This window comes from Vitis riparia, chromosome 10, assembly GCF_004353265.1.
Source record: "Vitis riparia cultivar Riparia Gloire de Montpellier isolate 1030 chromosome 10, EGFV_Vit.rip_1.0, whole genome shotgun sequence".
In the NCBI taxonomy this organism is placed as follows: Eukaryota; Viridiplantae; Streptophyta; class Magnoliopsida; order Vitales; family Vitaceae; genus Vitis; species Vitis riparia.
In genome coordinates this window covers 23,184,673-23,199,518 of record NC_048440.1, presented here as the reverse complement: position 1 = coordinate 23,199,518, position 14,846 = coordinate 23,184,673, and the positions used below count along the sequence as shown (strand labels likewise).

General features: G+C 36.1%; 3 protein-coding genes across 4 annotated transcripts; 1 reads left to right on the top strand and 2 right to left on the bottom strand.

The window, feature by feature from the left end:
- Positions 1 to 163: 163 nt before the first annotated feature.
- LOC117922990 (glycosyltransferase BC10-like) lies at positions 164 to 8,383 on the top strand. Of its 2 annotated transcripts, none has more exons than XM_034841241.1 (11): positions 164 to 296; positions 415 to 701; positions 797 to 913; positions 1,634 to 1,734; positions 3,906 to 3,977; positions 4,144 to 4,225; positions 4,538 to 4,618; positions 5,381 to 5,422; positions 6,481 to 6,540; positions 6,724 to 6,870; positions 7,971 to 8,383. In XM_034841241.1, the coding sequence occupies exons 2-11, from the start codon at positions 441 to 443 to the stop codon at positions 8,148 to 8,150; spliced, it is 1,143 nt and encodes a 380-aa protein (XP_034697132.1). In that variant the 5' UTR covers positions 164 to 296; positions 415 to 440; the 3' UTR covers positions 8,151 to 8,383. The 2 variants fall into 2 exon arrangements, with proteins under 2 accessions (XP_034697132.1, XP_034697131.1); XM_034841240.1 differs by lacking the exon at positions 164 to 296 and adding an exon at positions 299 to 323.
- A 103-nt stretch (positions 8,384 to 8,486) lies between these two features.
- On the bottom strand, positions 8,487 to 12,086 carry LOC117922993. Its single transcript, XM_034841243.1, has 3 exons — positions 11,806 to 12,086; positions 10,529 to 10,552; positions 8,487 to 8,984 (listed from the first exon to the last, which is right to left on the bottom strand). Exons 1-3 carry the CDS (start codon positions 11,993 to 11,995, stop codon positions 8,665 to 8,667), a joined length of 534 nt encoding a protein of 177 aa, XP_034697134.1. The 5' UTR covers positions 11,996 to 12,086; the 3' UTR covers positions 8,487 to 8,664.
- A 241-nt stretch (positions 12,087 to 12,327) lies between these two features.
- On the bottom strand, positions 12,328 to 14,822 carry LOC117922989 (pentatricopeptide repeat-containing protein At4g04370). Its single transcript, XM_034841239.1, has one exon. The coding sequence runs from the start codon at positions 14,631 to 14,633 to the stop codon at positions 12,429 to 12,431; it is 2,205 nt and encodes a 734-aa protein (XP_034697130.1). The 5' UTR covers positions 14,634 to 14,822; the 3' UTR covers positions 12,328 to 12,428.
- Positions 14,823 to 14,846: the final 24 nt, after the last annotated feature.

The following is a 14,846-nucleotide window of genomic DNA, read 5'->3' as shown; positions in this document are numbered from 1 at the left end:
GAGATTTTAATTTATTTCCATGTTTATTATTTTTGTTTTTTTCAAGGGAATGTTTGAGTCAAGATGAATTTTCAAATTTTCAATTATTTTCTTTAAATAATAAAAAAAAAAGAATCCTAACACCGCAATACAAGACAACACAAAAAGAAAGAAATTTGAAAGCGGAAATCAACGAAAACGGCCTTCCGTTTGGGATCCGCCCTGAAAACGACGTCGTAGTGTGGAAGACGTGTCTCCATCTTCCTCTACTTCTGAGCACAAACAGAAGAAACAGTTCACCAAGACGCAGTTTCGAGGTTTGGGTTTATACATGCTTCTCTCTGGTTCATCTTCATCCCTGAACCCAACTCTTCAATGTATTCTCTGTCTCTAAAAAACTCGATCTCTCGCTCTTCTCATAATTCTCGGTTTCAGGAAGAAATCGAGGTCAGGGGCGAGCCATGACGAAGAAGGCGCCTTCCTTCTCCATTCGTCACGTCTTCTGGTTCGGATGGAAGCTCGTGATCCTCGTCTCTGTTGCCCTCTGTGTTCTGGCTCTTCTCCGCCTACAATCCAATTCCGAACTCTCCTCGATCTCGTTGCCGCCTCAGGGGCCTCGGTTTTATCGTGTGAGCGTCTACCAAGGCAATCCGAAGATCGCGTTTCTTTTTCTCGTGCGTCGGAGTCTGCCTCTTGATTTTCTGTGGGGGAGTTTCTTCGAGGTTTTGTTACGATCTCTCTTGGAATTTTCTCGGGAAAGTTTAGAGAAAGTTATGGATTCGAAGGTTTTGTGATGTTTGGATGTTGGAGTTTGCAGAACGCGGATGCGGCGAATTTTTCGATTTATATTCATTCGCAGCCTGGGTTTGTGTTTGATGAAACGACGTCGCGGTCGCGTTTTTTTTACAATCGGCAATTGAGCAATAGCATTCAGGTAAGAAGAACAAAGATTTGATCTTCTTTAATTTCTTCATTTACTCTCTGTTTGGTTGCTGAGAAGTTGGCGGACAAGAAAAGCGGAAAGGGTTTTTTTACAATCGGCAACTGAGGCACTGAGCAATAGCATTTGTTCTTTCATTCAATCAATTGAAGCTTTTGATAACCTCCCCTTCTTCTTCTTCTTCTTTTTTTTTTTTTTTTTTCTATTTTTCCTTCTTTTCTCATAATTGAGCTGTTGTGAATTATCATAGCTTAGTTGAGCAGTGGCATTAACGTGATTTATGGTTCACGTACTGTGAGAAAGTGGAAAAAAGGAACAGCTTCAATTTGTTCTTTCATTCATTTATACTATGTTTGGTTGCTGAGAAAATGAAGGAAAGTAAAAAAGTGGGGCTTGCTTTTGAGTGCATTCATTGCTATTAGGGATTGGTTGTATAAAATAAAATTAGATTTCATGTTTTATGTTGCTTTCCTTTCTGACAAAGGAGAAACGAAAAAACACAGACGGGTGATAGACCTCTCTCAACTAACACAAAAATGAAATGTCTGAAACTTGAAATTTGATTTTTTTTTTTTTAATTATTTTGGTTCTTCCCTGTTTTCTAAGCAGTCAAACATGGATTTGATAACTTAGATTTCTGGATTTCTTCTTCTGTACTGTAAATAGAGTTGCTTTTGTTTTATGAAATTTGATTTGGGGCATCACATGTTGTAGGTGGCATGGGGAGAGTCTAGTATGATTCAGGCAGAGAGATTGTTATTTGAAGCAGCTCTTGAGGATCCAGCAAATCAGAGATTTGTTCTCCTCTCTGACAGGTTGGTGAATCTATAAACTGAAGGAGGTTCCCTTTATTTATCTGTACTCTGTTAGTTTTTTTTTTTTTTGTACATATTTTTGTCCCCATTGAGACTTGAACCTAGAAACTCCCACAAACCCTCCCAATCCCTTTTAACTTGAGCCAGGCCTCAAGTGTATCTGTACTCTGTTACTTGTTAGAAAAATTATTTCAAGACATGATGAAATTGTCAAAGCTAGGTTTCATGGGTATTTAAATGTGTCCAATTCCAACATGATTAGTTATGGGTGTTGCCCATCACACTGTAAGGTGCTCAGAAAGTGAAGCAAAATGATTTATTGGCTTGCTTTATCAAATTTTGCTCTACTTAAGAAATGAAAGCCTTAGGTCTTATTTGGAAATTGGTTTTTAATACAATTTCCCTTTCTCTAGAATAAAAAAAATAAGAAAACATGTTTGACAATTGAAAAACAAAAATATATGGTGTTTAAGATAATATCTTTTAGTTGGTTTCAATCGTTTTCACTTGTTTTTTATGGTTGTTTTAAAAAATAATTATACACATATGGAGAATGATTAAAAATAAAGCACTACACATAAAAGTTATTTTAAAAAAATATATTTAGAATAATAGAAAATAGGTTAAGAACATTTCAAATTTCCAAATAAATTTTTGTTTTATGAAACATTAGAGAATAGTTTGTAAAAATTGTTTTTAAGATTTGTTTTTGAAAACACTTCCAAATAGGGCCTTAAGCCCTTTTTGATAACTGTTTTCAAAAGTAGTTTTTGAAAATTGTTATCTAGGGCCTGTTTGAAAATTGTTTTTTATAATAGTTTTATGTTCACAAGAAAAAAAAAAAAAAAAAAAAAAAAAAAAAAAAAAAACATGTTTGACAACCAGAGAATTGTTTTTTGTTTTTAAAAACAGAAAATAAGGTGTGTTTTCAAAGAAAATCTTTTAATTGTTTTCAGTTATTTTCTGAGAGTTATTTTAAAAAATAATTATACAAATATGTAGAATAATTAAAAATAAAGCACTAAATGTAAAAATTATTTTTAAAAATATTAAAATCAAATTAAAATCATTCTAGGTTCCTAAATAGACTTTTGTTTTATAAACCATCAGAGAACAATTTTCAAAAACTATTCTTAAAAATCATTTTTTAGGACTGTTTTTAAAAATAGTTACCAAACCGAGATGTTTTGTAGAATAAAAGTATGTTAGGAAATCTGAAATATTTTTAACCTATTTTAAAATTTTTAAATATGTTTTTAAAATAATTTTAATGCGTAGTACTTTATTTTTAATCATTCTACATGTTCATATAATGATTTTTTAAAATAACCCTTAGAAAATAAGTAAAAATTGAAAACAATTAAAAGATGTTTTCTGAAAATATTTTATTTTCTGTTCTTAAGAATAAAAAACAGAAAACAATTTTTTGTTTATCAAACGTGTTTGTCTGTTTTTTAATTTTGGAAAATAGAAAACTGTTATTGAGAATAGTTATCAAATAGACCCTCAGTTTTCCTATTTTTTCACAATAGTCGAAACCACAAACTAAATAATTGTAACTTTTTTTGAGGCTTAAGTTCTATGGACGAGAGTGCTTGGCTCAACCTTGAAAACAAAGGCCCTATCTTTCTAATCAGCTATAATTCACAAATCATTTGTGGCTGTTTTCGTAAAGCAAGAAGTTAGCCTAGAAATAATTTTAGATGTCTCATGCTATTCTTCTATAAACATGTGTGGAAAATGCTATTGGCCTATATATCCCGAGCACAAGGGTAGCCAAGAATTTTTGTAGATGGTATCATCCCAAAACTGTTCTTAATTTTTTCCCCCTCTTGTTTTCTGTTTTTTGGTTTTTTTTCTTTCTTTGTTTTAAATAATCTATGGTTAACTAACTTTATTACCACCAATTCTTATGCCAATATTTTAGATTTCCTAATGGATGTATCCAGTTGATGGACGTATTGTATTAATTCAGAATTTCAAATTTGGTTTTCTCAAATCAACTCTATTTAACTCGCATCCAAACATTTGGGTCCACTCAACTACATGAATCCTTTTCCACAATGATACACTTTCAGACCATGCCCATTTGTTAAATCGTGGCCCATATTTCTCTTCTTACGGCCTTAACCGAAAGTATTTTCTAATTTTTTTTCTTTTCCATTTTGCAGCTGTGTTCCTTTATATAACTTTAGCTACATATACAACTATATGATGGCTTCTCCAAGGAGTTACGTTGACAGGTAGATGAAGGGCTTTGATTCTTGACCTAGACTGATTTTTTTGTAGATAGTTCAGTTTCTATTAGCAAAATCACTTTGGCATTAGTGATTTAGCATTTTAACAAATGTGTAGTGATTCTTGACAAGATTATGGAGCTTAGGTTTATGCATTCTGTTTGTGTTCTAGCTTTCTTGATGTGAAGGAAGGCCGCTACAACCCAAAAATGTCACCCGTTATACCAAAGGCCAAATGGCGAAAAGGATCCCAGGTTATCTCTCTGATCCTTTAATTTTTATGCCATAAAATTTGGTTTGCAAGGAAAAAAAATATTCCTTGGCATTCTAATGCTCAATATTTGAGTACTTCAACTGGGATAAGGGATTAATGGCACTGTTTTAGAACACTTAAGGTGCATTTGAATGTACCAGGGGAATTAGATGAGGCATCTTTTTCCAGTTATGCATTCCTATAAACCATGGTTTTCAATGATGAATAAGTTGCTTACTATTGTAATTGTTATTATCACTAGCATCAATCCATGAAATCCATGCTAAATTCAAATATTATTTGGTGATTTCAGTGGATCAGTTTAGTTCGAAGCCATGCAGAAGTTATTGTGGATGATCAGGTTATCTTCTCGGTGTTTAAGAAATTCTGCAAGGTCTGTGATGAAGCATCTTATGTCTTAGGCTCCAGTTACATTTATATCCTTTTCTTTTAATATAACTGTTCATCTGTTCATTTAAGTAGCTATCATACGTGGACCATGCGTAGTAATTTCATTTCCACATATGCATACTGTTATATATATCAAGGGAACTCTTTCTTATGTGAAAAGAACAAAGAACTTTATACTTCATGTCTTAGGCTCCAGTTACATGTATATTCTTTTCTTTTAATATCACTGTTCAACTGTTCATTTAAGTGGCTATCATATAGGGACCATGAGTATTAATTTCATTTTCACATATATGCATACTGTTATATGCATCAAGGGAACTCTTTCTTATATGAAAAAACAAGGAACTTTATACTTGTTATCCATAATTTAACCTTACATGAAAGAAAAAAAAAAAAAATTAGCCTTCTTTTTATTGTTGTTTTCCCAAAAACACATGGTTTAAAAGTAATTTAACCATGTTATTTAAAAACTACCTCCATTAGATCTCTTTTCACTGACAGCACATATAAACTTTAAGCTTATCACTCATTATTTATTGATGGAATACCCTTTACAAATTTTGCATGCAAGCAATCACTAGTCATCAGGAAGCAAGTGAATGGAATTTTTATTTTTTTTTAATTTTTAATTATTCATATTCACCTCAGGGAAATGTTATTCTTGAGGGATGATTGCCTCAAGCTGAAATTTCAGTTCACTGGGATTGTAGGGTAAATGACATTTGTGTGTTTGACTTTGCAGCGCCGCCCTCCAATTGATGCTAGAAAGGGAAAGCAGAATATTGTAAGTGTTCTTCAGGCCCTGATTCATTTAGGGAAAGAAGTAGAGGATCTCTCTCTTGAATTTTTACCAAATTACTTTATTTTTTCATGTAAGCCAAATTTCACTGATTTGAACCTTAACTCCATAATAATGGATTTATGAGTTGGTAAAGATGTATTTGTGATACTGTCCAGCTGTTTCTTGATTCTGCATTATTGGAATTTTAAGACTACTTTCTTTTCAAGTCTGAATGTCATATGACATGTTCCTGAGATGGGATTTGTAAGAGTCTCTCTGAATTTATGATAGTTTTTTCATATTACTGGATATTCTTTCTATGTGACAAGAAACGTGTTTGTGGGAAACCTGGTTTCAACTCTTACATGAACCTTCTGGAAAAATTTTAGTCATATCTTGGGATGTCAGGAGTACAAAATACAGTTAGGTGGCCCAACCATGGCTTTTGTTGTCTGATTCCTGGAGGGCTGAGCATTCATAGTTCAATTTGCTCAACTTCCTATTTCAGGCCCAAACATGAATTCATATGAAGCTTTGGACTGTTGGTCCTGGACCAACCTGGTAGGCTAGGTTTTAGATTATTTGGGATTAGCTAGTTTGTATGGTAATGATGTTGGACGCCTGTGAACCAGGAGGTCATAGGCTAGAGGGTCACCATTTTAGCACCTTTATTGCAGCCAAACTGAACTTGTTCTAATCTCAGATTAATATGAATAGTCTCAGTTGAAGTTGGTGTTCTGCTATCACTAGGGAAATCTATCCCCACTTTTGTGCTTTTTATTATTCTTTTAAGAGCATTGAGTTTGTCCACAAAAAACGTATTATGTTTATGATTGAAATTTGAAAATATGGGATTACCCTGCAAAGTGGTGGAGGCTGTTTTACTGAAGAATTAGTTTGTTTAATATTATACCTGAGAGCCCGTTCCATGATGATATAAAATAAACTAGTTCTTCCTAGATAATATGGTTCTATGTCATTTTTTTCCAAGATGTTGTGTTTGGTTTGAGTTTTATTTTTAATTAAATGATTTTTGATTATGGGCTAAATATCAAATGCAGAAACTTCAGAAGCAGCACAACTGTATCCCTGATGAACACTATGTGCAGACATTACTTGCAGTAAGCATTGGGTTTATGTTTGCTTTTTTATTTGTTCTCCACCCATGATTATTTATGACTTATGAGCTCCCTCTTCTCACTAAGATTATGGTGTCGTTTTTTATTCCAAAACTAGCAAAACTAAGAGATTGTTTATTATCATATTACGTTTTTTTTATTCTTTACTCTGTGTTTTCCTCTTAGATGAGTGAGCTGGAAAGTGAACTTGAACGAAGAACATTGACCTACACGGAATGGAACTTGTCAGTGACAAAAATGGAAAGGGAAGGATGGCATCCTATTACCTTCAGCTATGCAAATGCAGGTCCTCAACGAATTAAAGAAATAAAGGTAATTTTTCTTCCTCATTTTTTGTGTACTTGATGCTTAATGCATAGGAATACTGTCACTTGATGAATACACCTACTATGTGATTGATTTCATGAAAATCCGTCCACATTCAAATTGTTAGAAATGTTTATTTATTTAGGCTTCCTTTTGATCTGGAAAAAAGTGTGGGAAAATGAAAATTTGTTCACCTTTTACATAAAGAAGAATGAAATTTTTATTCAAATTTTCATTACATTTCATTTTCCTTCAAAATTTCTATCTCAACCAAATCAGAAAGATTTTCCCCCTTAGGGGTCTCCGAGCTTCAAAGAGAGACTTAATGGTTTTTGTTGCTTAAGCCATGGTCCTTCTCGGTATGGGTGGCAATTCATATTGGTGGGTCATGTTGAAGTCTAAGTGTTTTACTACATAGCTCAACCCAAACTCAACATTAATAATAATCGTATCAAAAACATAAATCCAGATATTACCTAATTTGTTAAATAGGTAATACGTCATGTAATGCATTTAACCCATTTATCATAATCTAGTCTTTGTATTTAATAATCAAGTTGAGTCGCTTCTAATACATGTCTATATGATTAATGTCTCAATCAAACATGTTAATGACTCAATTGACTTATTTATTTTAAAAAAAAAATAAAATGAGTCAAATATGAATTAGATAGATTAAAAATATTAGTTAACTTAATAGTGTGATTATTAGATGAGTCAATTCAGGTAAAATTCATGTTATGCAGGTTGATAAAAAAATTATTTATTTATTAAATGGATTATGTAAGTTAGTACAAATTTGACCCAAACCCATTAATACTCAACCCAAAACCTATGAAAAGCATGTTGTGTCGTGTTTGTGACTTGTGTCAAAATTTGCCACCCCTACATCTCGGTTGAGAATGCTTTTTAAAGTAATATTTCACTATTTTTGCAAATATCAGAGGGACTTTTCTCCCAGTTTGTTAAATATTCTATTTTCATTTTCTGTTATCATAGTACGCCATAGTTTTTTCTATGCCATTTAGATTTCATCCTCTCTTTTTCATGGTTTGGTCACCTCCCTTACCCACTTCTCAATTCTCCCAACTTTTTCCATTGAACAGGATGTCAACCATGTCTACTATGAGACTGAGTTCAGGACAGAGTGGTGTCGAGCCAATTCCACATCCGTTCCATGTTTCTTATTCGCAAGGAAGTTCTCTCGAGGAGCTGCTATGCGCCTTTTGAGCGAGGGAGTGGTTGGCTCCTTTGATGTCACTGCATTCTTCGACGCTCCCTCATAATTTCCTGCGGCGCTCTCTCCGTACCAGAGCCCCTGGGACAGTTAACGGCAACTTAACTTCTACCAGATACTACTTCAGGCAGCTTGTTCAGACCCCCTTAGAAGTTCACAGGCGCATAAATTAGTGTAATACACAACAGTTTTGACACTATACAAGCAAAATATTGCCGTAGTATAGATTCGGTTCGTATAGAGTTATGAAATATTCTTTAATTTATTGTCTGATTATAGGTATAGAGCCAATACATCCTTCATTGTAAGAAATATTCTTCATTAAATCTTGGTTCTCCAGGACAAGGGCAAGGAAAAGAAAAAGAAAAAAGAAAAAAAAGGGAAAAAGGCTGAAAGCTTGAACTATATTTCATTAAAAGGAACATTAAAGAATAATTAAATAGACAAACAAACAAATGAACATATTAATAAAGAACTACAAAAACTCCCTCCTCTTTGAGGATCCTGTCAGCACTAAAGGTGTGTAGTAACCATGGTGGGTGAGCATTACTTCAGCCAAAGATTTAGCTACGAGGTTTAATGGGACCTCCTTTCCATCCTCTTTGGCGAGCCCTGAACTCCCACATTGCAGTGAGCTTCCTCTGGATGTCTAAAGTTGCTTCCGCCTTTTCCCGAGCCTCTTCACAGGTTTCCATACCCATGTTGCACTTGTCTGCTTCCTTCTGATACTGAGACGCCATTTTCTTAGCCTCTAACAGTGCCATGTCTGCACGCTGCTGGTTTTCCTGAGCTTCAGCTTCTCTTAGCTTCAGTTCTTCGGACAACAGATCTGTAAAACTCCTTTCCAGGTCCTCGCTCACCTCAGGGTCATGCTTCATACAATCTGAAAAAGATACAAGAAATGAACAAAAAGAATGCCACACTAAAAAAACCAGCATGTCATCAATCAAGAAGCAGAAAAGCCCAATAGAAGGGGGAAGAGGAGAAGGAGATGAAAAATATTAGTTTTTTACATTAAAAAAATTTGTCCCAATAAAGAAACCAAATGCACAAAAAAATGGTCCCTTAGTGCAGATGAAGGAGGAAATGAAAAATACCAGTCCTAATTTTAAAGAAAAACCTAGAATGGAGAAAAGAACAGCACAAAAATGGGTTCCTTAGAGCTGAAACTGTATTTACCCGAGAAAGCACAATTTAGAATTCCGAAGTACCAAATACCAGCATGCCATCAGGAGGAAAATAAAAAGATACTAGTTTTTAAATTAAAAAGAATTTTAATAAATAAAATAACAGCACAAAAATGGATATCTTGGAGCTGACAAAACTAATAACACTATTTGATACACAATACATTGTTTTGCTGAAAGAATGAATTGATAGTTGACTGTGTGATAACAACCTATGCCTATTTCATTGTGCCAATACTCATAAAAAAGGGGGAGAAATCAGCATGCCTATGCTTACAGGGCATCATAGTTTCTTTCAAGTTATTGTGTTAGGTCAACTTGTCTATGTGTCCAATACTGGCATGAGCTCTTGCCATTGCTATCATACGTGATGAGTGAGTTATCAGTTAAAAACATTGGACATGGACCCATGCTAATGCTATCCAGATGCCAAGCCATTTGCAGCCATGTGATGCTACTGAAAAATGAACTTGACACAATGGTCAATATTGTGCAAGTAAGCATGCCAGAATTTTTACGTTTGATGCTGAGAACTGCAGCAGTAAGATACCAAACATTAAAAGTTCGACGCCACACACACATATTAGGAAGAAACAACAAACACTATATATGTGCCACAGAATATGAAAACCGTAGGAAACTTCTAATGAAGTTTAAATCCATACACTCAATTTCAAATTTCATTTTAAGCTTCAAAACTTACTTATCCCACATCAAAAAAACTAAAAGGTTTTGATAGCTATTAGATCTAGATATTACAGACTGTTAACACAACACTTAGTAGGAGTAGTAGGAGTAGCTGTTGGCTTTTACTTCAGATATGTGTTGGACCCAATTGGTTTTGACCAGAAGCAAATGCAGAGTAAATTCAACAAAAAAGAGTAGTAAAGGCAATGTAAAATTGAAAAATAAATTACTGTACTTAGACAATATACACAACCCTAACATAAACCATTTGAGTTCAATTGATATCAGCCATTCCTATTGAGAAGCGCATAATCAAACTAAAGCTGATTAATTTTCTGATCAGTTCAAACTGCTTCTTGGATAAAGCACACCACATATGCCCTTCATTTTACCATAAAAGAAAGAAAAAAAAGGCATGTATATCTTTGAGAAGCAGTTTGGAGAAGTACTTCAGGATACCTACCATTTTTCAAACAAAAACTTCAGGTCAAGTATGTAGAACAAGCACATTTCTGTCTCCCCTTTACATGCAATTTTTGAAAGAAACACTAACCTGTAAAAGAATTGTTGCTCAATCCTGTAGGAAAATATACAAATAAAGCATATTAGACATGTACTTGACTAGTAGAAATAAGCTTATTGAGTGAGTATAATAAAACCCACCAGTTGTGTCAATTCAGTTAAAATGTGAATTTTCTTCTACAAAAGGAACTCCTTAATGAATATAAACGAAATAAGCAAAATCCGCATAATAAAGAGAAATCTAAAAGGGTAAAATGAACAGAAACTAATTATAGCATTTTTGTACATGATCAGGAACTATATTATCCCATATGACAGTGAGTAGTTAGGAATAAAATTTAGTAAATTGAATCATTTTTCCATATGCCCACTTTGCTAAGTACCATAGCTTACTTGAGCTAATACACCTTTGAGAAAGTAATCAAAACGACAGACCAACAAAAGAAATTTTTTTCCCTAATGGCCATCACAAAATCATAAAAAGGTCCAAACCAACTGAACTAAAACATAGAAACACGAAAGAATCACTCCTTTCTTTTTTCTTTTTTTCTTTCATTACCCCAAATACACCAAAATCAGAAAAGGGTTCAAAACCATCTGAACTAAAACATAGCAGCGTGTTCGATATTTGTTTTCTTTACCTAGCCAAAAAAATGTTTAGGGCAGAACCATGAAATAAAACCAAAAGAATCCATAGGAAAATGAAAACCTTCATCATTTCAAGGCTTGAGTGTAAAGTTGAATTGGCCATTTGCGTTTTATTACAAAGGAGGCAGTCCCGGAAAATGCCACCCATCAAGTGAAACATCAGAAATGAAAGCATTTTGTGAAATCTGAGAACTGACAACACACCCAAAATATTGACCGGAGGTCCGATGTTTGCCACAGGGAGAACAGACTGAGACTAGTTTGTTAATAACAGTATTAGCAATAAATGATCTCCAAAATGAAGTACAGAATGTGTTCTATCTGTATAAACCACATAATTAAATAACATCGACGAATTCATGAAACTATAGTGCATACACATACAAATAATGAGATTCACCCATATGTAAAAATTGTTAGAATCTACATGAGAACATAAAGATCATATACATATGATCGTGTTCCATGATGTTTTAGAAAACATTCAAGTGAAAATTCAACTGAAGAATCTCCACATCATCTTCCCAATTCAACAGTGTTCATGCCAACCCAAATTTTCTCTCATATGTTCCTCACTTTCCCAGCAACCAAACAGTTATTCAATAAATTAAAAAAAAAAAAAAAACACCCAAAAGGGATCTTGATGTGGGTTTGGAGTACCTTCTGGGATGGAGAGAAGAGGGTGGGATGAGCAATCGCAAAGGCAAGGAGGGCAAGAGAAGGAGTCGCGGCTTACGGCGGCGACGCCCTCCGTGATGTGCCAATAGAGCGGCGGCGCCACTATGTAGGCTGCCAAGCACAGCCCCAGCACCGTCATAGCCACCTTCAACAACCTCTGCGACGGATTCATTGAGATGTTGAAACGACGTCGTTTGTTGAGGAGAAGTACACGATCTCTGCTCAGAAATGAGGAATGTGTTGCAGAGGAAAATGGAGTACAGCATTTTCTCACTTTTGAGACATACAAACGGTGTCGTTTTGGAAAAGTGAATGAGTTTGGACCTTTAATTTATTGGGCACGATCCGTGTGGGTCCATTGACGGTTGCGCTTTAGAATACGAGGTATTGTCTTTGAGTGACACGTGGAAGCGTGCATTTTCAGTTATTTAATTTTATTGATTCTAGTTAAATTATTATCATTTAAGAAGAGGAAAATGAAAAGAAGAAAAAAAAAAGTGAAAATTAGAAAAATGTCTGTGGATGTGTTAGGGGAACCCTCTTCTCAGATCCGTTCAATCTGAAAGTAATTCCATTGCAAGAATCAGCTACTGGTTCAGGGCTTTTCAAGGTATGTCATGAATGCCCACTTTCCTCATTTCACTGCCCAACATTTTCAAAACCAACATGATTTCTTCGAATTGTGGATGTGAACTGTGGTCTGTGAAAAATGTTGTAATGGTCCCATGCAGTTCAATGAAACTCCACCCAGGCAGTTTTTTCAAGTGAAGGGACTTCATTTGGGTCCACACCTCACCCACACCATCCCATCTCTTCATTGAAGCATAGCTGTGGGCCAGTTGGACATAGTTCCCAGCATTTGCAGGCTTCAATCTGACAATTTCTCTAGCAACAATGTCCCCTAGTTCTACATTGCCAGTGGTCCTGCAAGCATCAAGGAGTATGCCTAAAACATCCATGGAGGGTTTTGGGAACATCCTCTTGTAGAAGCTATAAGCCTCTTCTACCCTCCCAGCTCGACTGAGGAGATCCACGATGCAGGCACGGTGCTCAAGTCTTGGTTCGATCCCGAAGTCCTTTGTCATAGAATGGAAGAAGCTCAGGCCCTGGTCGACGAGACCGTTGTGACTGCAAGCAGAGAGAATTGAGAGGTAAATCACATGGTTTGGTTGGATCCCAGTATGCAAAAAGTCAGAGTACATCCTCAATGCAGTCTCTCCTTTTCCATGACTACCATAACCCGCGATGATTGAGCTCCAAGAGACCAGATCCTGCTGCGGCATTCTGTCAAAACACTTCTGAGCAGAACCCAAGTCGCCACATTTAGAGTACATGTCAACCAGGGCTGTGTCAATCAAGATGCAGGGTCCAAGGCAGCTTTTGGTCACAAAGTTGTGGATCCACTTCCCCTGATGGAGGGCTCCAATGGAAGCACAAGCTTGGAGAAGGGAAACAACGGTAATTGAATCAGGTCTTTGACGTGTTTTCCTCATTTCATTGAAGAGGAGCAGTGCTTTACATAAATGGCCATTCTGTGCATGACCTGAAACGATCGCGTTCCAGGAAACTATGTCTCTTCTGCTCATCCTGTCAAAAACAGAGCAACTCTGCTCCAAATGGCCACACTTTGCATACATGGTAACAAGAGAGTTTTGAGAAGGAATGTCTAGTTTTATTCTTTGTCTTAATATGTAGCCATGAACTGAGGTCCCCAGAGGAAAAGATCCCAACTCTGCACAAGCTGCAAGAACACTGGCTATGGTTGCGGTAGATGGCATCACTCTTGATTTTAACATCCTCCGGAAAACTGTGACTGCCATGTCTGCACAATCATTCTGAACCAGACCCGATATCATCGCAGTCCATGAAATCACATCCTTATGCATCATCCCTTCAAATATTCGAAATGCAGAATTAACATTTCCCCATTTCAAGTACATACCTATCAGTGATGTTTCAATATGTGAATCCTGTTCTAACCCAGCTCTCAAGATGTGCCCATGAACCATCTTTCCCACCCCAAGCTTACTCTGCATTGCAGCTGCAGACACCAAAGACCCAAACGTCTGCTGGTCAGGTTCAATGCCGTCAGTCTTCATTCTGATCAAAAGTTGCAATACTTCTCTAATGTTCCCAAGCTGGGCATAACCAGAAACCAAGGAATTCCACGAAATCACATCTCTTGCATCCATCAATTCAAACAAAGCCTGAGCATCCTCGACTCTTCCACATTTACAATACTCATTCAACATAGAATTCGCCAAAGCTACATCAGACCCAAAACCGTATTGAATTACACAAGCATGTAAGCACTGCAGATGAACGAGCTCCAAAACCCCAGAAAGCAAGCCCAACATAGTAACTGAACTGGGTTGAATTCCTTGCCGCCGCATTATATTATACATGGAAAACGCCACATCGTGCTCACCTGCACGGGTGTAGCAGCCGATCATGGTAGTCCAGGGAACAACATTTCTGTCACCCATTGTGTCGAACACCTTGCGAGCATTTTGGTTATGCCCAAATTTGGAATAAAAGTTGATAAGAGAAGTGGCAATGTAGGAATCCGAGGAGTACCCATCAACGATGACGCGTTGATGGAAGGAAAGACCGTGCGAGAAGAGGTCGAGAGAGGTGCAAGCCTTGAGGAGACTGGGGAATGTGTGGGCGTCTGGAGGGGTGTCGGTGCTAAGCATAGAGGAGTAGGTGAGAAGAACGTCGCAGAAGGCGCCTGCAGTAGAGAGACGGTTGATGATGGCGTTGTATGATTTGGTGGCAGGGTTGAGGAAGGAAGGTTTGGGCCTGCTCATAACTCATTACTCTGTTTTCTGAAATGTCATCATGGTGATCCGGAGCTCTGAGTTTCTCTTCCTTCGCTCTCTATTTCTTTAGATCAGATAAACGAGAGGAAAGCCCTCATGACATTAAAACGGAAAAAATCATACGATGGTATTGGTCTTTTTCTTTTTTCTTTAGACCAGATAAATGAAAGGAAAATCCTCATGCCATAATTGTTAAAAAGG